Here is a 16293-nt window from a genome sequence, read left to right as displayed (position 1 = left end):
CGGCGGCGACGATCGGAAGCATCCATCCCGGAGCGTCCCTGCCTGCCACGCTACGGGCGTCGCGTCGCCCGCGCGTGGCGCCCGGAAAAGGCAGGCGTGGCTAATGGCCATCCAGGGGCAGCGGCTTCCACGCCGCGCCGGGGCGCGTTGACGCAGGCGAGCACATCAGCCGCGCGCGTGCTGCCGGATAAAACCCGCACGTTCCGAAACGGAACCTATGATCCTGCCCATGCCGCCGCCAAGCCCCGATGTGAACCGTATCCGAGCCCGCCAGGACAGGGAGACGGCGCGACGCCACCACCACCACCGAACCCAACACGTCGACGCGCCCCAACCTGCCCTGCCCTGCCTGGCCAACAACCCATCCAACTCCGGACCTCTGGGCCGCACCAGCCAGGCACCGCACCAAAAGAGAAAAAGAGAGGCCTCCCCCGCCGCCGCGCCGCGACCACGCGACCGCGACCCAGCCCGCCCGCCCGCCCGCGTCGCCGTCCCCACCCCGACGAAAGGGAACGCGGCGTCGCCGAACTGACGGCATTTCCGCGCTCCCTATGCCTCCAACCAACGACCACTTAAACACATCATCACGCACGGCCGCAGCGGGCAGCCCACCGGCCACCGCCATCGATCAACTCGGCCACATACACGACCAGCACCACCATGCCGCGGCGATGTCCAGTTTGTCCACGCCGCGGTGTCCCTCTCCTCCTCCTGCTCCTGCTCCTCCTCGCCCCCGCGCCGGCCGCCTCCGCCCCCGGCACCACCACCGACACGGTCACGGCGGCCGCGCCGCTGTCGGGGAACCGGACGCTGGTCTCGGCGGGGCGGGGCAAGTTCGTGCTGGGCTTCTTCGCGCCGGACCGGGCGCCGGAGGACGGCGCAGGGGGGAGGACGTACCTCGGGATATGGTTCAACCGCATCCCCGCGCGGACCGTCGTGTGGGTGGCCAACCGCGGGAGCCCCGTGCTGGGCCCCGCGGCCGGCGCCGCGTTCAGGGTCCTCGCCAACGGCAGCCTGGCCGTCGTGGACAGCGACGGCGAGGTGGTCTGGGCCACGCCGCCGCCGCCGCCGTCGTCACCAGCGGCGTCCGACGACGGGATCGGTGCCGCCGCCGCCGCTGCTAACGCCACCGCGCAGCTGCTGGAGAACGGCAACCTCGTGCTGCGCGTCCCGGGGGCCGGCGTGGTGTGGCAGAGCTTCGACCACCCGACCGACACGCTCCTCCCGGGCATGAAACTGGGCATCGACTTCCGCACGGGCCTGGACCGGCACCTGAACTCGTGGCGGGGCCCCGGGGACCCGTCCCCGGGGGAATACTCCTTCCGCCTCGACCCGCGCGGCTCGCCGGAGCTCTTCCTCTACCGCTGGTCCGCGCGGACCTACGGCAGCGGGCCCTGGAACGGCTTCCAGTTCTCCGGCGTGCCCAACCTCAAGTCCAACGCCCTCCTCACCTTCCGCTTCGTCTCCGCGCCCGGCGCCGAGGCCTTCTACAGCTACGGTATCGACAGCGACACCGTGCTCACACGCTTCGTCGTCAACTCGTCCGGCCAGATCCAGCGCCTCATGTGGATCGACATGACGCAGTCCTGGAGCCTCTTCTGGTCCTACCCGCTCGACGAGTGCGACGGCTACCGCGCCTGCGGGCCCTACGGCGTCTGCAGCGTCGAGCGCTCGCCCATCTGCGGCTGCGCGCCGGGGTTCAACCCGCGCTTCCCCGCCGAGTGGGCGCTCAGGGACGGCTCCGGCGGCTGCCGGCGCCGCACCGAGCTCAACTGCACCGACGACGGATTCACCACGCTCACCAACATGAAGCTGCCGGAGTCGGCCAACGCCACGGTCGACATGTCCCTGAGCCTCGACGAGTGCCGCCAGGCCTGCCTCAGGAACTGCGCCTGCCGGGCCTACGCCAGCGCCAATGTCAGCAGCCCGGGGGCGCCGGGGTGCTTCATGTGGACCGGCGATCTGCTGGACATGAGGCAGTTCAGCAATGGCGGACAGAATCTCTTCGTCCGGCTCGCGAAGTCCGATCTACGTGAGTTCACTTCTTCATTCATGCCTTCTTCTTCATTACGTAAATGCACTACATTATTCTTCCCCCTTCCTGATAGTTCACTTCAAATTGATGAGAAGTTTGACGCCACTGTGTCCCCCATTTTCTTTTAGCTTAAGAAAAAGGGGTTTGTTGCCATTTCTTTTTCAAATTGCTCTTTAATCGCATTAGAAATTTAGAACGCATGCAACATGACTTTGCTTTTTTCTTTTGTGATAATTCATTAGTATCGGTTGACGTCTTGTAGATGCATTCTGCATGCGGCCATTGTTTTTCCTCCGTGTTTCCCTTCTCGTTTACATTGTTTTCTGTCGTCATGCTGACAACAAACTTAGTCAGATTATGCAAGTAGCAATATATATATTTATCACTTATATACTAATTCTAAGATACTTCAAAAGGATATACATAAAAATTTCAAAAGTCCCTTATTTTTTAAATATATTATAATTATACCTTAGTACCAGTATATAAAAATTAGTATGTCCACGTACTGCATAAATGATCACACGTATATACCATCATAGATGTTCTGGTACGATCACGTACTTCATGTACGTGCTCTTGGTTGGGTCAGATAACATGTCATGAGATACATATGTAGAAGTAGCTGCAAGTGCGTGTAGAATGGATTTTTCATATATGAATCTGACCGTTGACCGTAGAGTTAAGACCTGTCATCCACTTATCTTACGGTTAGGAGGATAGAGGAGATGAGCGAACCTGACCATGCCGCCAAGTCAAACGTACAGTTGAGGGCAAAACGAGTACGCGCCGCGATTGTTCAAAGTTATATCCCGGCGTTTTCTCACTTGCTGAAAACCTGCAGGGCAAAGGTCAAAGGTCAAAGGTCAAAGCTCCAGCCTGTTTGTTAATCGAGATGTTAAGTGCTGTTAGGTCTAACGACAGTGACGCTCACTGTTGAAAGCACTAACGTTTCTTAATTTAGGCTACTCGCTAGAGACCAGTCCTTTCAGTACTATTTGGCTCTTAACAGCCAGAAGCTCCATTATCCTGCAAAAGGAGAGAAAAATCAAGCTAGTGATCTACCAGATAATAAGAAAGATAACATGAGATGCGCAGAATCATTAGATCAATAAAGGATCAGTAGGACTTCACAATCCTATATACCTTTCTTTTGTTTCACGTTGGGTCTAGATCGGCAAGGTCAAATGGATTCCTTCAGATTGTAAACTGAACTGTTATTCTCTGAATTTTGCAGCTCTCAGCACCTCCTCAGCAGAGACGCATTCAAGAACGAAGAGGCTCACTGAGATCATTGTCCCATCGGTCGTTGGACTGCTGCTACTACTAGCTGGGATTTACATCTGTGTCTTGAAGGACAAGAAGCGCCGGAAGGAAGCTACTCCCTTACCGTCGAGGAACGCACAGAGCACGCCTTTCGGACGAAGGAACCAGATTGCTGCATCGGGCGACGCTCAGGACGACTCCCTGCACAACGGTCAGGGAAACAACAAGGACTGTGATCTCCCGTCGTTCGATGTGGAGAAGATCCAAGCTGCCACCGACAACTTCTCGATCCACAAAAAGATCGGCCAAGGAGGATTTGGCCCCGTTTACATGGTAACATCACTACATCAGTTTCAGTTTTGACAAAGTCTGAATGCAAAGAATATCTGATGATCTTATTGCTCTGTTCATCTGCTTCTTACTACTAACCGGCGATGCTCTGCAGGGGAAGCTTGACAACGGGCAGGACATAGCGGTGAAGAGGCTGTCGCGGCGGTCGACGCAGGGGCTCCGGGAGTTCAAGAACGAGGTCAAGCTGATCGCCAAGCTCCAGCACAGGAACCTCGTCAGGCTCCTCGGCTGCTGCATCGACGGCTCCGAGAGGATGCTGGTCTACGAGTACATGCACAACCGGAGCCTCAACACCTTCCTCTTCAGTAAGCCCGCTAGCTGCCACAGTTTGAACTCTGAACAGTAGACAACAGTGACCTCCTGCACTGACCTAAAGCCGCCATGGGAATCCTGACATGAGATTGCTGAATGAACTGAACCGTGCAGATGAAGAGAGGCAGTCGATGCTGAGCTGGGAGAAGCGGTTCAACATCATCAACGGCATCGCGCGCGGGATCCTGTACCTTCACCAGGATTCGGTGCTGAGGATCATCCACAGGGATCTCAAGGCCAGCAACATTTTGCTCGACAAGGACATGAACCCGAAGATCTCCGACTTCGGCGTCGCGAGGATATTCGGGACGGACCAGACCGCTGGGTACACCAAGAAAGTGGTCGGAACATAGTGAGTTCACTCATATCTTTTTCAGACGATTCATGCCGGAAGCCGTGTTGCAGTACGCACACGTTACGAACACCGTGATAGTTACACTACGTTTCCTGGTGATTTTGACTGCTGGTTGCAGCGGGTACATGTCCCCTGAATACGCCATGGACGGGGTCTTCTCCACCAAGTCCGACGTGTTCAGCTTCGGCGTGCTGGTGCTCGAGATCGTCAGCGGGAAGAAGAACAGAGGGTTCTACCACACCGAGCTCGACCTCAATCTCCTGCGATACGTGAGAGCGATTTACTCCTGCAGCCACGATAGGGATGTTAGTGTCATGGTCGACATCCATTGCAGTAATTCACTGTAGGCTTCGTCTCCATTTCTGCAGGCGTGGAGGCTGTGGAGGGACGGCCAGGGCCTGGACTTCATCGACCCGTCCATCGCGGACACGTCCAACGCCATGGAGGTGCTCAAGTGCATCCAGATCGGCCTGCTGTGCGTGCAGGAGCAGCCGAAGCGCAGGCCGACCATGTCGGCGGTGACCACGATGCTGACCAGCGAGAACCCCACGCTACCGGAGCCGTGCGAGCCGGCGTTCAGCACGGGGAGGAACCACGGCGGCGGCGACGACGACGACAACGGCGAGGACCCGGAGACGAAGGCCTGCCGGTCCGACAGCGCCAGCAGCTGGACAGTAACCATAGTGGAGGGTAGATAGCGACGGCAGGCGGAACAGTGTTTGTGTTTGTGTTACAATGTAAATACAAACATTATGACCTGATGAACAGGATTGGATTCAGTTGATTTATCAATTAATTGAGGATGTTGCTACTCGTTCCCGGCTTGCAACATGAGCTCCGAAAAGGGCCGACCAGGGGCCAGGCGGCTGAGGAAGAAGATGGCCTTTGTTCATTACATATTTGTTCAATGATACTAACTTTTTAGATAACAAATAAAGTGATGATGTTCCGCGTAAATCACAAGATTTCAGATTGCTTTTTTGCGATGGTGTGATTGAGTGGGTCGGTTCCCAGATTGACCGGCTTGCAGGGGCTAAGATTTGGGCCCCGTCTAGATGCACTCCAAATTCCAAATTTTTACACTCTCTCTCCATCACATCAATTTTGGAACACATGCATGGAGCAGTAAATGTATGTAAAAAAATAACTAATTGCACAGTTTAATTGTACATCACAAAACGAATCTTTTGAGCCTAATTAGTCCATGATTAGATAAAATTTGTCAAATACAAACGAAAGTGCTACAGTAGCACTGTTGCAAATTTTTTACAATCTAAACAAGTCCTTGGCTTCGGAGATGCAACATGTTGACATTTGCTTTAGACCAGGTTGGCAATTCTTACGATATGGCCCAACAAAGAAGCAGAACACTCTCCTGAAACCTCCACATAAATCTTCACCCCGCCTAGAAAAAGAGTTAAATTTAGAAATTCCCACACAAAAACAAAACATCTTGCCTTCCATTTGTACTCTCAATCATTGCTAGCTGGATTGATTTAGTTTGCTTCTAAATTACAAGGTTTCAACTAAACACAAGCATAGACGACATAGAGCCACAATGCAAAGGGCAAAGTAATAATAGCAAAAAATATTACAGAGTATCTGTATGGGTATTATGTTAAAAAGATAAACAAATAAAAAGGAGAGAAGTAGCAACGATAAACAATTTTAATCAGTTCCGGGCTATTATACACTTCTAATTCTTATGTCTTTTAGTTTGCTAGCATATGCAGAAGCGCTCCTTGATGTATCAAACCATGAGAAGTAAAAAAAAATCCGGTCCATCGCCAAACAAATGCAAATTTGAGCAGTAGGGTAAAAAGTAGTCTTTTGTCGAAAGTGTAGAGTCTTACATCAGCAATATCACCACATTATCACAATGAATATAACACATGGCAAAAGGTTTTTCTCGTTTTTATATCACGCCAGATAAAGGTACAGCCTATCTACAGCCCTCTCACCTTCGGATTTTAGCTGACATCGACAGAACAACAAATCTAAACGTGTGAAACTTGGGCAAGAGCAGCTTTAGTTTAGTTAGACCTAGGGTGTGTTCGTTTCCTCCCCTCTAAAATTTAGACCCGTCACGTCAAAGAGAATCTTGCTATTATTTAGAAGTATTAAATAAAATCTGTTTATAAAACTTTTTCACAGATGGGTGCTAATTCGCGAGACAAATTTAATGAGCCTAATTAATCCATAATTTGCCACAGTGGTGCTACAGTAATCATCCGCTAATCATGGACTAATATACCTCATTAGATTCATCTCGCGAATTAGCTCTGGGGTTCTGCAATTAGTTTTGTAATTAGACTTTATTTAATACTTCTAAATGACAAAATTCTCTTTGATGTGACACCTCTAAACTTTAGACCCTAAGAAACGAACACACCCCGGGTCTACTTCAATCATTCAAACGCTGAAACAACACGGATACGATTTTGACCTATCAAACAGGCAGACCAGGTAGATAAAAGCACATCTCATTCATCTGCCAGCTGCTACTACACGTAGACCGACTCTCAAATTAAAAATGGCGTTCCTCTACGGCTCTACCCAATCGTTGCATCAGCCGTTCAAATCCAAGTTCAACAATTCAAGAACGTAATAACCAGAGTTTGGAGTTGATTGAGAGCCTTCCGATCAGAGAACCAAATGATCAGGATTCCGAGCTACTGAACCGATCCCCGTTCCACCAATTCAGAAAGATGTAGCGAGGATTCATTCAAGCAATCAATCACGAACCACGAATCCTACTGAAGAATTTATGCACGACTTCGTGTTCCATTTACAAGCAGATCTTACAAGTAGCGCTTGCAGCTGCCAGATCCTCTTCATCCGCTCCACGGCGCTGTAGCCGCCAGCGCCGAGAACGCGCTCTCACTGCAGCAGCTGCCGCTCCTCCTCCAGCATGTGGACCTCGGCGTGCGCCACGGCCACGCTCCCGCAGCCGGCGGCGTTCACGACGCGGCACCGCTCCCCGGTGACGGCGCCGCAGCGGGTGACGTCGACGGCCCTGCACATCTCGACCTCCACGGTGCCGCACCAGTCGAGCCGCGCGTCCTTGCACCGCGCCAGGCGCGCCCCGCCGAAGCTCTCGACGTCGGCGCGCCGGCACCGCGCGGCGCGGACGGCCCCGCCGCCGCGGAGCCGCGCGTCCCTGCACCGCTCCAGGGTGACCTTCCCCGCGCGCTCCACCTCCGCGGCGCGGCACCGGGTCGCGGACACCTCCCGCGCGCCCTCCGCGCGCGCCGCGCCGCACCGGTCGAACGCCACCGCGCCGACGCCCTCGGCGGCCGCGTCGCCGCAGAGCGTGAACCGCGCGGTGGTCGCGCCTCCGGCTCCGTCGCCGCCGCCGCTGCGGACGAGGACGCTCCGGAGGCCCTCGGCGGAGAGGTGGCCCGGGGCGGTGACGGTGACCGTGCCGCCGCCGCTGCCGTAGAGCGTCCCCTCGCGGATGGGCGTCTCGACGCCGTCGAGGACGACGAGGAACGGGGGGTCCGCGGGCTCCGCGGCGGAGGTGGACGCGCCGGGGGGCGTGGCTTCGACGAGCGCCATCGGGTTTGCTGGCCGGTGAGCTGGAGCGCTACTCCTAGGCATCGATCTGCCCGCCTGTGGTGGTTCGGGTAGGTCGGCTGTCCAGCCCGGCTGAGGAGGAAAGGTGTGAGCTTTTTGGAGGTGGATGGACGCGATCGCGATCTTCGGGGTCGGAATAAATGTGTGAGGTGGTTGCGCAGTTGGTCCTATCGGGTCTTTTTATCGGCGTACGGGTTGCTAGCGTGTTCGTGGACCATTTGGGATGAGAAATTTTCCCGGAAACACGCTGCCACACCGAGTGACGGGCGTGTCTTGTCGACATTTCCGTGTGCTCGTCGAGGGCTCGTTTTAATCCCCGATGCTTACCTCAAAAGCCCATGGACGTCGAGGAAAACCTTTTTCCCTGACGGCTGCAATTCATTGGACGGCCATAAGCGGCTAAGACAAAGACAATAAGGGACACTTAAACTCGTATGATGGTATGCGTATGACGAGACTCCCTTGATTTTGCCTAGTCACTATCGTATATTTGTATGGGTTCGGATCCATCCGTCAGTGATTCAACTGTAAAGAAACAAAGTCAGTAGGATTGTATCCTCCATATCACCTCGTCTTGTGTAGTACAGGTGAGATTATTGTGGGATTGAATTTGAGCCTCCAGTTATGCATGGGGCTCATCCAAAAAAAACCTGTAGCCCCAGCGCAGTGGGAGCCATATGTCAGTGGCATCGAGTCTCTCTGTAGTACTGCAGAGGAACTGGTTCCCTATCCACCACATTAAAATCCCTACCCACCATATTATTTTAATAGGGCTATATTTGGAAAGATTTTTTACACCTGCCACTAAGCGTTGCTCAATTTCAGTCCAATGTGTACATTTGCTTCTCAGGAATAGAACAATTGAATTGAGCTGCGCCTCAAACCCAAATTCACGCAAAGATATAAATGGGGTAAATTTGTGAAACACGGTAGTTATGTATGTGTGTCCATACTCACATCTATGATACATGTACACATACATCACTATTCTTATGAGTACATATGAATCGGCATAAGATTAATGAAGCTATAATAGACCACTTAAAAAACTATTAATTTCTAAATAATTTTTAAAAAATTCGAACACCCGTATCAAGTCGAGTACTAAAATTTTAATGGACAGTAGAGAATAGGACTAGCGATCAAGCGTTTGTCATCTCAAACATTACTCAAAATATAGCTTATCAACAAACAACATTACTCCCTCCATCCTTTAATATACGATGTTTGTAGCTTAAAAATGAACTAGTCAATGTCATATATTAGAGAATGGTGATAGTATTTTTTAGACTTATTATTGTTACAATGTATACGCACACATAGGCAAGGTGTTTACATTAAAATGAAGAACACCCACTCAAACCAAATAGTTCTTCATATATATCCGGTCCCCGTCCCCATCATCACACAAATACTGATACGAGCATGGTAGCTGGCCGTGCGACGGCATCACTCATGCAGAGCTCCCTCGGTTCACTTGCTCATGATTTCCACCGGCGGTGCCAGGACAGGCTTTGCCTGCTGGTACACCGGCGGCGACACGGGCTTCAGCGCCTCGACCACGCTCACCTTTCCGCGGCGCACCGCGACGGCGCCGCACCCAGACACGCTGGCGTCGCGGCAGCGGTCGACGCGCACGGCGCCGCAGCGGGTGACGTCGGCGGAGCCGCAGCGGCCCAAGGCGAGCGCGCCGCACCCGTCGGCGCGCGCCGTGCGGCAGCGCGCCACGGCCGCGTCGGCGCACCCGCCCACGTCGGCCTCCCGGCACCGCCCCACGCGCAGCTCCCCGGCGCCGCGGACGCGCGCGGCGCCCGCGCAGCGGCGGATGGCCACGGCGCCCGCGCGCTCCACGTCGGCGGACCGGCACCGGCGCACGGCCACGCCGCGGGCGCCGTCCACGCGCACCGCGCCGCAGCGGCGGAACGACGCCACGGCGCAGCCCTCGGCGGCCGCGTACCCGCACCGCGCGAAGCGGACGTCGCCGCCGCCGCCGCCGCAGACCACGACGTGCTGGAGGCGGGTGACCTCGAGGACGCCCGGCGCGACCACGGCCACCGTGCCGCCGCCGCTGCACCGGAGCACGCCCTCGTGGACGGCCGTCTCGACGCCGTCGATGACGACGGTGAACTGGTGGGCGGAGGCGGCGGCTTTCGGATCGACGGTCACCATTTTTCACGATGCGAAATGTAAAATCTTCGGAAAATTTACCCTTTTTTTTTCCTCTGAGGTGTCTGAGAGATTAATCTGTGAGGAGTTGCTGGACGAGGAAGGTGTTATAAAGGGTCGCGTTGCTTAGGGGCGAAGGTAGCAAGAAGCTGTTGCAGGACGGTTGATGGCGATGACGCTCCATTGGCATTCATCGCGGGGTTTTGTCAAAACAGCGACGCCTACTGCCCATCAATATACATTGATGACTAGTTGCTGTGATGTCTGATGTGGAAGAGCGAATGAAAAATCGGGCAAATCATCAGCACATGCCGTGCAGGTATCATCAGTGCATGCTAGAGCTCGGGAAAAAAATCCAAAACGAGAAAGAGGCTTTATGGGCTAAATCTATTGACCCAACAGCTTGTGGGCTAATTTCAGCCTGTCTAGTGGGTGGACTATGCTAAATTCTCGGATTGAAGGCTCTCTTTGGGCGACAAGACTGCTTGGCTGGAGCTGTAGTTCTCCTCCGACTTCTCCATTTTGCTAGTTTATTTTCGATCTTATCTTCCTTTCCTGCTCTTCGCTACCTGCTATAGTGCAACACTACAGTGCGCGGAGCTGGAGCCGGCGGAGTCCACCCCCCCCCCCCCACCCCACCCTTGCCTGATCAACCGTGTGTGCCACGAAAACCGCAGGAGAATAAGAGCCCCGGCCCCTGTCCGCGTCCGTCACGCACGGCTTGCTCGACCCGCGCAGCCCCTCCAGGCTCCAGTGCCCCACGCCGACTCCGACTCGAACGCCACCAACGGTCCTCCTCGCCATCCATCGCCGCGCCGTCGCCTATAAATTCTCGGCGGCGCTAACGTCCACGGCCGTATGGCGCACCCCAGCACCGACCCGGCGCGCGCGGCGGCAGCAGCCATGGCGGACGACGCCGCCGGCAGCAAGGAGGAGCAGGCCTGGAGGGCGCAGGCGCTCGCCGAGAAGTGCTTCCTGGCGGGCAACGTCCACGGCGCCAGGCAGTGGATGCAGTCCGCGGCCAGGCTCGCGCCGGGGCTCCCCGGCACGGCGCGGGTCGCGGCGGCCTACGACGTCCACGCCGCCGCCGCGGCCGCGCGGGGGGGGCCCGATTGCTGGTACGCCGTGCTGGGCCTGCGGCCGCCTGGCGGTGGAGGGCCGCGCGTCACCCGCGACGACGTCAAGCGGCAGCACCGCAGGCTCTGCCTCCTCGTGCACCCCGACAAGAACCCCTGCGCCGCCGCCGACGGCGCGTTCAAGCTCGTCCAGGCCGCCTGGCAAGAGCTCTCCGCCAGGCACCCGCCAACCAACCCGCACCTCCGCGGCCACCGCAGCAGCGCCAGCAGGCCCCACCGCCGAGGGCGCCGGAGCCGCAGCCGCGGCCGCGGTCTCAGGTCGTGCAGATGCCGCGGAGGGCTCCGGCTCCGCCGCCACCGAGGGCTGGGGCGCCGACGACGCCGAGCGCCGCGCACCAGGCGTCGAGGCAGAAGCCCCCGGAGAAAGTCTGGCGGAGCTCGCCGCTGCCTCCGACGGGCCGGAGGCCCACTTCGCCGGCCCGGGACAAGTGCCCGGCTGCGGCGCGTGCACCACCAACGGGGAGAGGAGCTTCCGGTGCGGGAGCTGCCATTGGAGCCCCATGGACGATCGGCCGCCGGACGACGACGACGACTTCTTCGAGGACGACTACTACTAGGCGTTGCTGCGCTCAAGATCTTGCTGGATGGGTCGAACAAGAACAGGTTCCAATTTGGTGTTGTGAGACGTGTGGTTAGGGTTTATTTGTGCGCTGGTGGTTTGTGGAATTCTTCTTCATTGTCTTGGGTACGCTTTGTGACATGGGAGACGTTACAAGCAGCAGTACAAGCTTGGAATCCTCCAAAATCGCAAGATATTAAACGATGTGTTGTACTGCATCAAGTTTCAGAGGCAAAGTGATCATGGTTTCTTTTATTGTCGAGCTCTTCAATGCGTGATCGGCGCAAAATAAACCTACAAAATGTGAGGAGTATGCAACCATCCTTATTAAATCGAGAACTTAGGGTGTGTTCGTTTCCTACCCTAAACATTAGACCCGTCACATCAAAGAGAATCTTATCATTTAGAAGTATTAAATAAAGTCTAATTACAAAACTTTTTGCACAGATGGGTGCTAATTCGCGAGACAAATTTAATGAGCCTAATTAATCCATAATTTATCATAGTGATGCTACACTAATCATCCGCTAATCATGGTCTAATATACCTCATTAGATTCATCTCGCGAATTAGCCCTGGGGTTCTGCAATTAGTTTTGTAATTAGACTTTATTTAATACTTCTAAATGACAAGATTCTCTTTGATGTGACAGGTCTAAACTTCACACCCTAGGAAACGAACACACCTTTAGACAGATTTCAGACTGAGCTACGCTTAATTCGCAAAATATAAAAAAAATGATACGTTTATGCTCAAGTCAAAATGATGTTTATAATAAATTTAATTGCTACTTCTTGAACATTTTGTTTGACAACGTGTAGATCTTTTGACCCAAATGGGACACTTGCTTTTGACAACACCAGTAAAAACAGGCGGTGGGACCGCGGTGTGTGAAAAGTCTTCTCCGACTCCGAGTCGATCTCGAGCTCCTTGGTGCGAGTGTGACCATGGTGCTCACCCGTGCGCGCCACGAAACCGTGTTCAGCAATCAGGAGCCGTTGCATTGTATTTGTATCCCATATTCCCGTTGAGGCTCAACCGTTGCTTGTATATAAGCGCAACAGTATTCAGTGCCAGGTTGGCCTAGTTGAGTAAAGATACGAATTGTGAAGTGAAAAGTTGACGAGTCATTTCATTGGCGCACGACACAGGTAAATAAACTACCATGATAACTCTGCTGTCAGGGTCAGAAACTCGATTCATTTGTGCACCGGATGCATCAACAATTGGCACGAGAAGTTAACATAAAACAAAACTGTCACTCGAATGCATAGCTGAAAAACTACCATGGACGGCCGGTTCAAGGAAAGTCGATCGATCCTTTTCACCTCAGAGAAAGCATAATGGCAGTGCAGTTAGAAGTTCCAAAGTACCGGATTTGCTGTTACATGGCTCAAACACCAAATATAATAACAAGGGTTGACATTTTACAAACAGAGAAACGTCATAATTTAACAACAACAGAAAAAAAAAACCATAGACGCCCTTGGTTCCGGAAGTCTATGCAGGTCCAGCCAACCAGTCCATCACCTTGTGCTCCATCATGCACTTACAGGGCTCTCCAGGGTTAATGTTGTGCTCCCCACAGTTCGAGCAGTCCACAAACTCCCCGAGCTCAAACTTGGAGTTCCAGAGAAAGACCTTGAGCCGTGAAGCTTTTTCAAGAACAACACTGGAGATCACGGATGTCTCATAACCTGATATGTCCAGGTACTCGAGCTCCTCTAGGCAATCAAGGAACGTTATTATCGCGGAGGCAGGCATATCTGAGCTTGGTATCTCGAGCTTCTTAAGCTGAGGAAGAGAGTTACAGATGACCGAAGCCATCTCTTCATCCACGTACAAAGCAGACACCTTCAGTTCCACAAAGTCCGGGCAGCACTGATGCACGTGGAGGAGGACATTGTAGTTGATAAGACTCTCATCCACTGCCATGCCTTTAAGTGAATGAAGTTCCCCTATCGCCTTACAGAACTGATCATAAGTCATACAGGTGCTAGGAAGGCTAAAATACTGCAGGTTCGGACACCTGGGAGAAAACAGATAGAAATCTAACTCAGACTTAAGTAACCATAGCCTCATAACATTTACAGGTCAACAGTTAGCCGATTAGGGATCCAAATCCATGCGAAACGAAAAGCACATTGCCACATGTTGATGATAACTGTTATGAGAATTCATGACAATCAGAATGAAGCAATACAAACAGTGTCAAAACCACACACAGTTGATTTGGAATAAAAAAACGCAAGGAATCATTCTAGCAAGTTTGTGGGGGTGCACAAAATTTGCGCTGAAGATATCATTCACACACCACCAAGCCAGCTCATGCTCTAACAAAAATTATAAAATTGAGTTTGTAAACTTGAGCTGGGAACAGATTGACAAAAAAAGAGGACATCAAACGATTGTCAACAGCAAGTATAAACCCCATCCATCATGATGATCAAAGAACTGAATGAAGTTTATTTAACTAATATAACTGTATGAAGTTTATTTAACTAATGTAACTGAATGAAATCGATAATTAAATCTTCCTGTACAAAGAACTGCAGAGGCATTCTGTAATATTGTTGTTGATTCAAACAAAAGAAAGATTAAATATGTACATGATGGGAAGTAACATTTTAGCACCATACTGACTTCACTTTTTTTTGGCTACCTACATAAAAAGGGAAACACTTTGGGATGTGTTTACTACATTGAAGGGAGCATATCAGACCATAAAATCCCATGTTTCATACTTTGTGATCAACCTTACTGCTCTGTTTTCTTTAACGGACAAGGTGTTTTTGATCTATATTATGCTAAACCATACAACAAAAGAGCAAAAACACACACAAAGACAACAGCCATTAAATTGACTCAGACGAAAGTAAGATTGAAATAGCCCATACATGTTATGGTGAAATGTTATGAGCTGAGATACTTGTGTAGTTGTGTGCCAGACTCGTATAGTCGTATGACCGAAAAGTATTTTCAGAGAAGGCTGACAGCATTAGCATATTAGTGCAACACAGATACGATATACAGGCACACATGGCTGATGGCTTACAAGTTACAAGGCACTACTTACTACTCCAAAAATTACAAATAACAATATGACCATAGAAGCTTCAACATTGCAGAGGTGATGCCACACAGCCGCACAGGCACAACCTATCAATCTCTCATACATTATCTTTTGTTTAGACATAGTTTTCTTCTAATTTATGGTTGCTTTTGACTGGCCATTTCAAAATCCAGGTTTCATCAGCAACGTGGCTGTTCCTTAAGCTATCGGTGCTAAATGTTTCACTATGGCTGTACTGAAGAAAGATAACAACCTTATAACAGAAAGTTCTGGATGTTTGGGCAGAAGCAACACCATTCCTTGGACCATTACACCTCTTCAACGTCAGTTTCATACCAAGCGGTAAATGCATAATGTACAGAAACAACTATTCCCACTAAATTCAATACAAACAGAAATCGGTACAGGTACACTCACCATATTTTTCAGATTGCCACTCAGATTGTTTTGGGAATAAAAGAATGTGAAGACACAAGCATCATTAAAAATATAGCAAGTGAAACTACAATTCCCATCTATGTTCCTTATGGATCTACGATAGCCTTTTATTCATATTACAAATGAACAATGTTATTTGCTTCAATACTTATTCACACAGCAATCACGCAAAGAAACAATTAGAAAATCAGCACATCATCCATATGCAAACTAACAAGAATCTGGCGTCTATCCGCATAAACGAAAGTAACATATTCACCTAGGATCAAATCTATCTCTTTAAATAAGCCGATTTGGGAGGATTTGACGCGAATACAAGACCCCCTACCAGTACCATAGCCTAACTGCCTAAGGTCCATCATGATTTCCTTACGGAAAACAACGAAAAAGGATCGAAGAAAAACAAGGAGAAGAAATTTTCACCTCTCGGCGAGGAACAGGAGGTGATCCTCATCTGCGAATTCGGGGAGCAGCACGGCCTCGATCCGCCCTTCCGCCAGCGTGGCGGCGACGTCCAGGATGCCGGCGAGCGCGGCGTGGACGGGGACCCGGGCGCCGGAGGGCCCCGGTCCCGCGGCGCGGCGGCCGGAGGTGAGGGCGGCCCAGTCGCGGAGGTCGACCCGGCGCCACGCGAGCGGGTCCCGCGCCGCGGCCCGCCACGAGGAGCAGGCGCGGGGCGCGCCACCGGAGAGCAGGTCAGGGGCGCCCACGCGGGTCATGATCGCCACCAGGAGGTCGTGCTGCAGCTCCGCCCACGGTCGGCCCGGCGGCATCGCCATGCACGGATGGGGATGGGGATGGAGATGGAGATGGAAGAGCGAGAGGTGTTGAAGCGAAAATGTGAAGGGGGAACTCCGATGGGTTAGCTCTCCAGGCAACATGACAAGGGAAACGACAACGTGGAAGAAAGATGATAACGCGCAGCAGAGCAGTGTGTAGTACTGGGCTGGCCCAACTCGATGTTAGAGTTATCTAAAGGCCCAATGGTGGCTGCTAAATGAAAGAAGCTCCATCTGAGCCGACGAC

General features: G+C 52.5%; 5 protein-coding genes across 5 annotated transcripts; 2 read left to right on the top strand and 3 right to left on the bottom strand.

Annotated features, from left to right (window-relative positions):
- The first annotated feature begins 436 nt into the window (after nt 1–436).
- LOC112877834 (receptor-like serine/threonine-protein kinase SD1-8) lies at nt 437–5132 on the top strand. Its single transcript, XM_025942205.1, has 6 exons — nt 437–2032; nt 3273–3634; nt 3747–3957; nt 4079–4316; nt 4438–4588; nt 4688–5132. Exons 1-6 carry the CDS (start codon nt 661–663, stop codon nt 5015–5017), a joined length of 2664 nt encoding a protein of 887 aa, XP_025797990.1. The 5' UTR covers nt 437–660; the 3' UTR covers nt 5018–5132.
- Nucleotides 5133–6924: 1792 nt separating this feature from the next.
- On the bottom strand, nt 6925–8201 carry LOC112875995. Its single transcript, XM_025940016.1, has one exon. It carries the CDS (start codon nt 7917–7919, stop codon nt 7200–7202), a length of 720 nt encoding a protein of 239 aa, XP_025795801.1. The 5' UTR covers nt 7920–8201; the 3' UTR covers nt 6925–7199.
- Nucleotides 8202–9121: 920 nt separating this feature from the next.
- LOC112875933 lies at nt 9122–10166 on the bottom strand. The gene has a single exon (XM_025939942.1). It carries the CDS (start codon nt 10062–10064, stop codon nt 9369–9371), a length of 696 nt encoding a protein of 231 aa, XP_025795727.1. The 5' UTR covers nt 10065–10166; the 3' UTR covers nt 9122–9368.
- Nucleotides 10167–10812: 646 nt separating this feature from the next.
- Nucleotides 10813–11996, top strand: LOC112872783. Its single transcript, XM_025935834.1, has one exon. It carries the CDS (start codon nt 10920–10922, stop codon nt 11994–11996), a length of 1077 nt encoding a protein of 358 aa, XP_025791619.1. The 5' UTR covers nt 10813–10919.
- Nucleotides 11997–13055: 1059 nt separating this feature from the next.
- LOC112873712 (F-box/LRR-repeat protein At3g48880-like) lies at nt 13056–16133 on the bottom strand. Its single transcript, XM_025936737.1, has 2 exons — nt 15691–16133; nt 13056–13785 (listed from the first exon to the last, which is right to left on the bottom strand). Exons 1-2 carry the CDS (start codon nt 16044–16046, stop codon nt 13257–13259), a joined length of 885 nt encoding a protein of 294 aa, XP_025792522.1. The 5' UTR covers nt 16047–16133; the 3' UTR covers nt 13056–13256.
- Between the last annotated feature and the right edge of the window lie 160 nt (nt 16134–16293).

The sequence above is a fragment of the Panicum hallii genome, chromosome 9 (genome assembly GCF_002211085.1).
Source record: "Panicum hallii strain FIL2 chromosome 9, PHallii_v3.1, whole genome shotgun sequence".
Classification (NCBI taxonomy): Eukaryota; Viridiplantae; Streptophyta; class Magnoliopsida; order Poales; family Poaceae; genus Panicum; species Panicum hallii.
The sequence above is the reverse complement of the archived record's forward strand: the minus strand, read 5'-3'. Positions and strand labels throughout refer to the sequence as shown.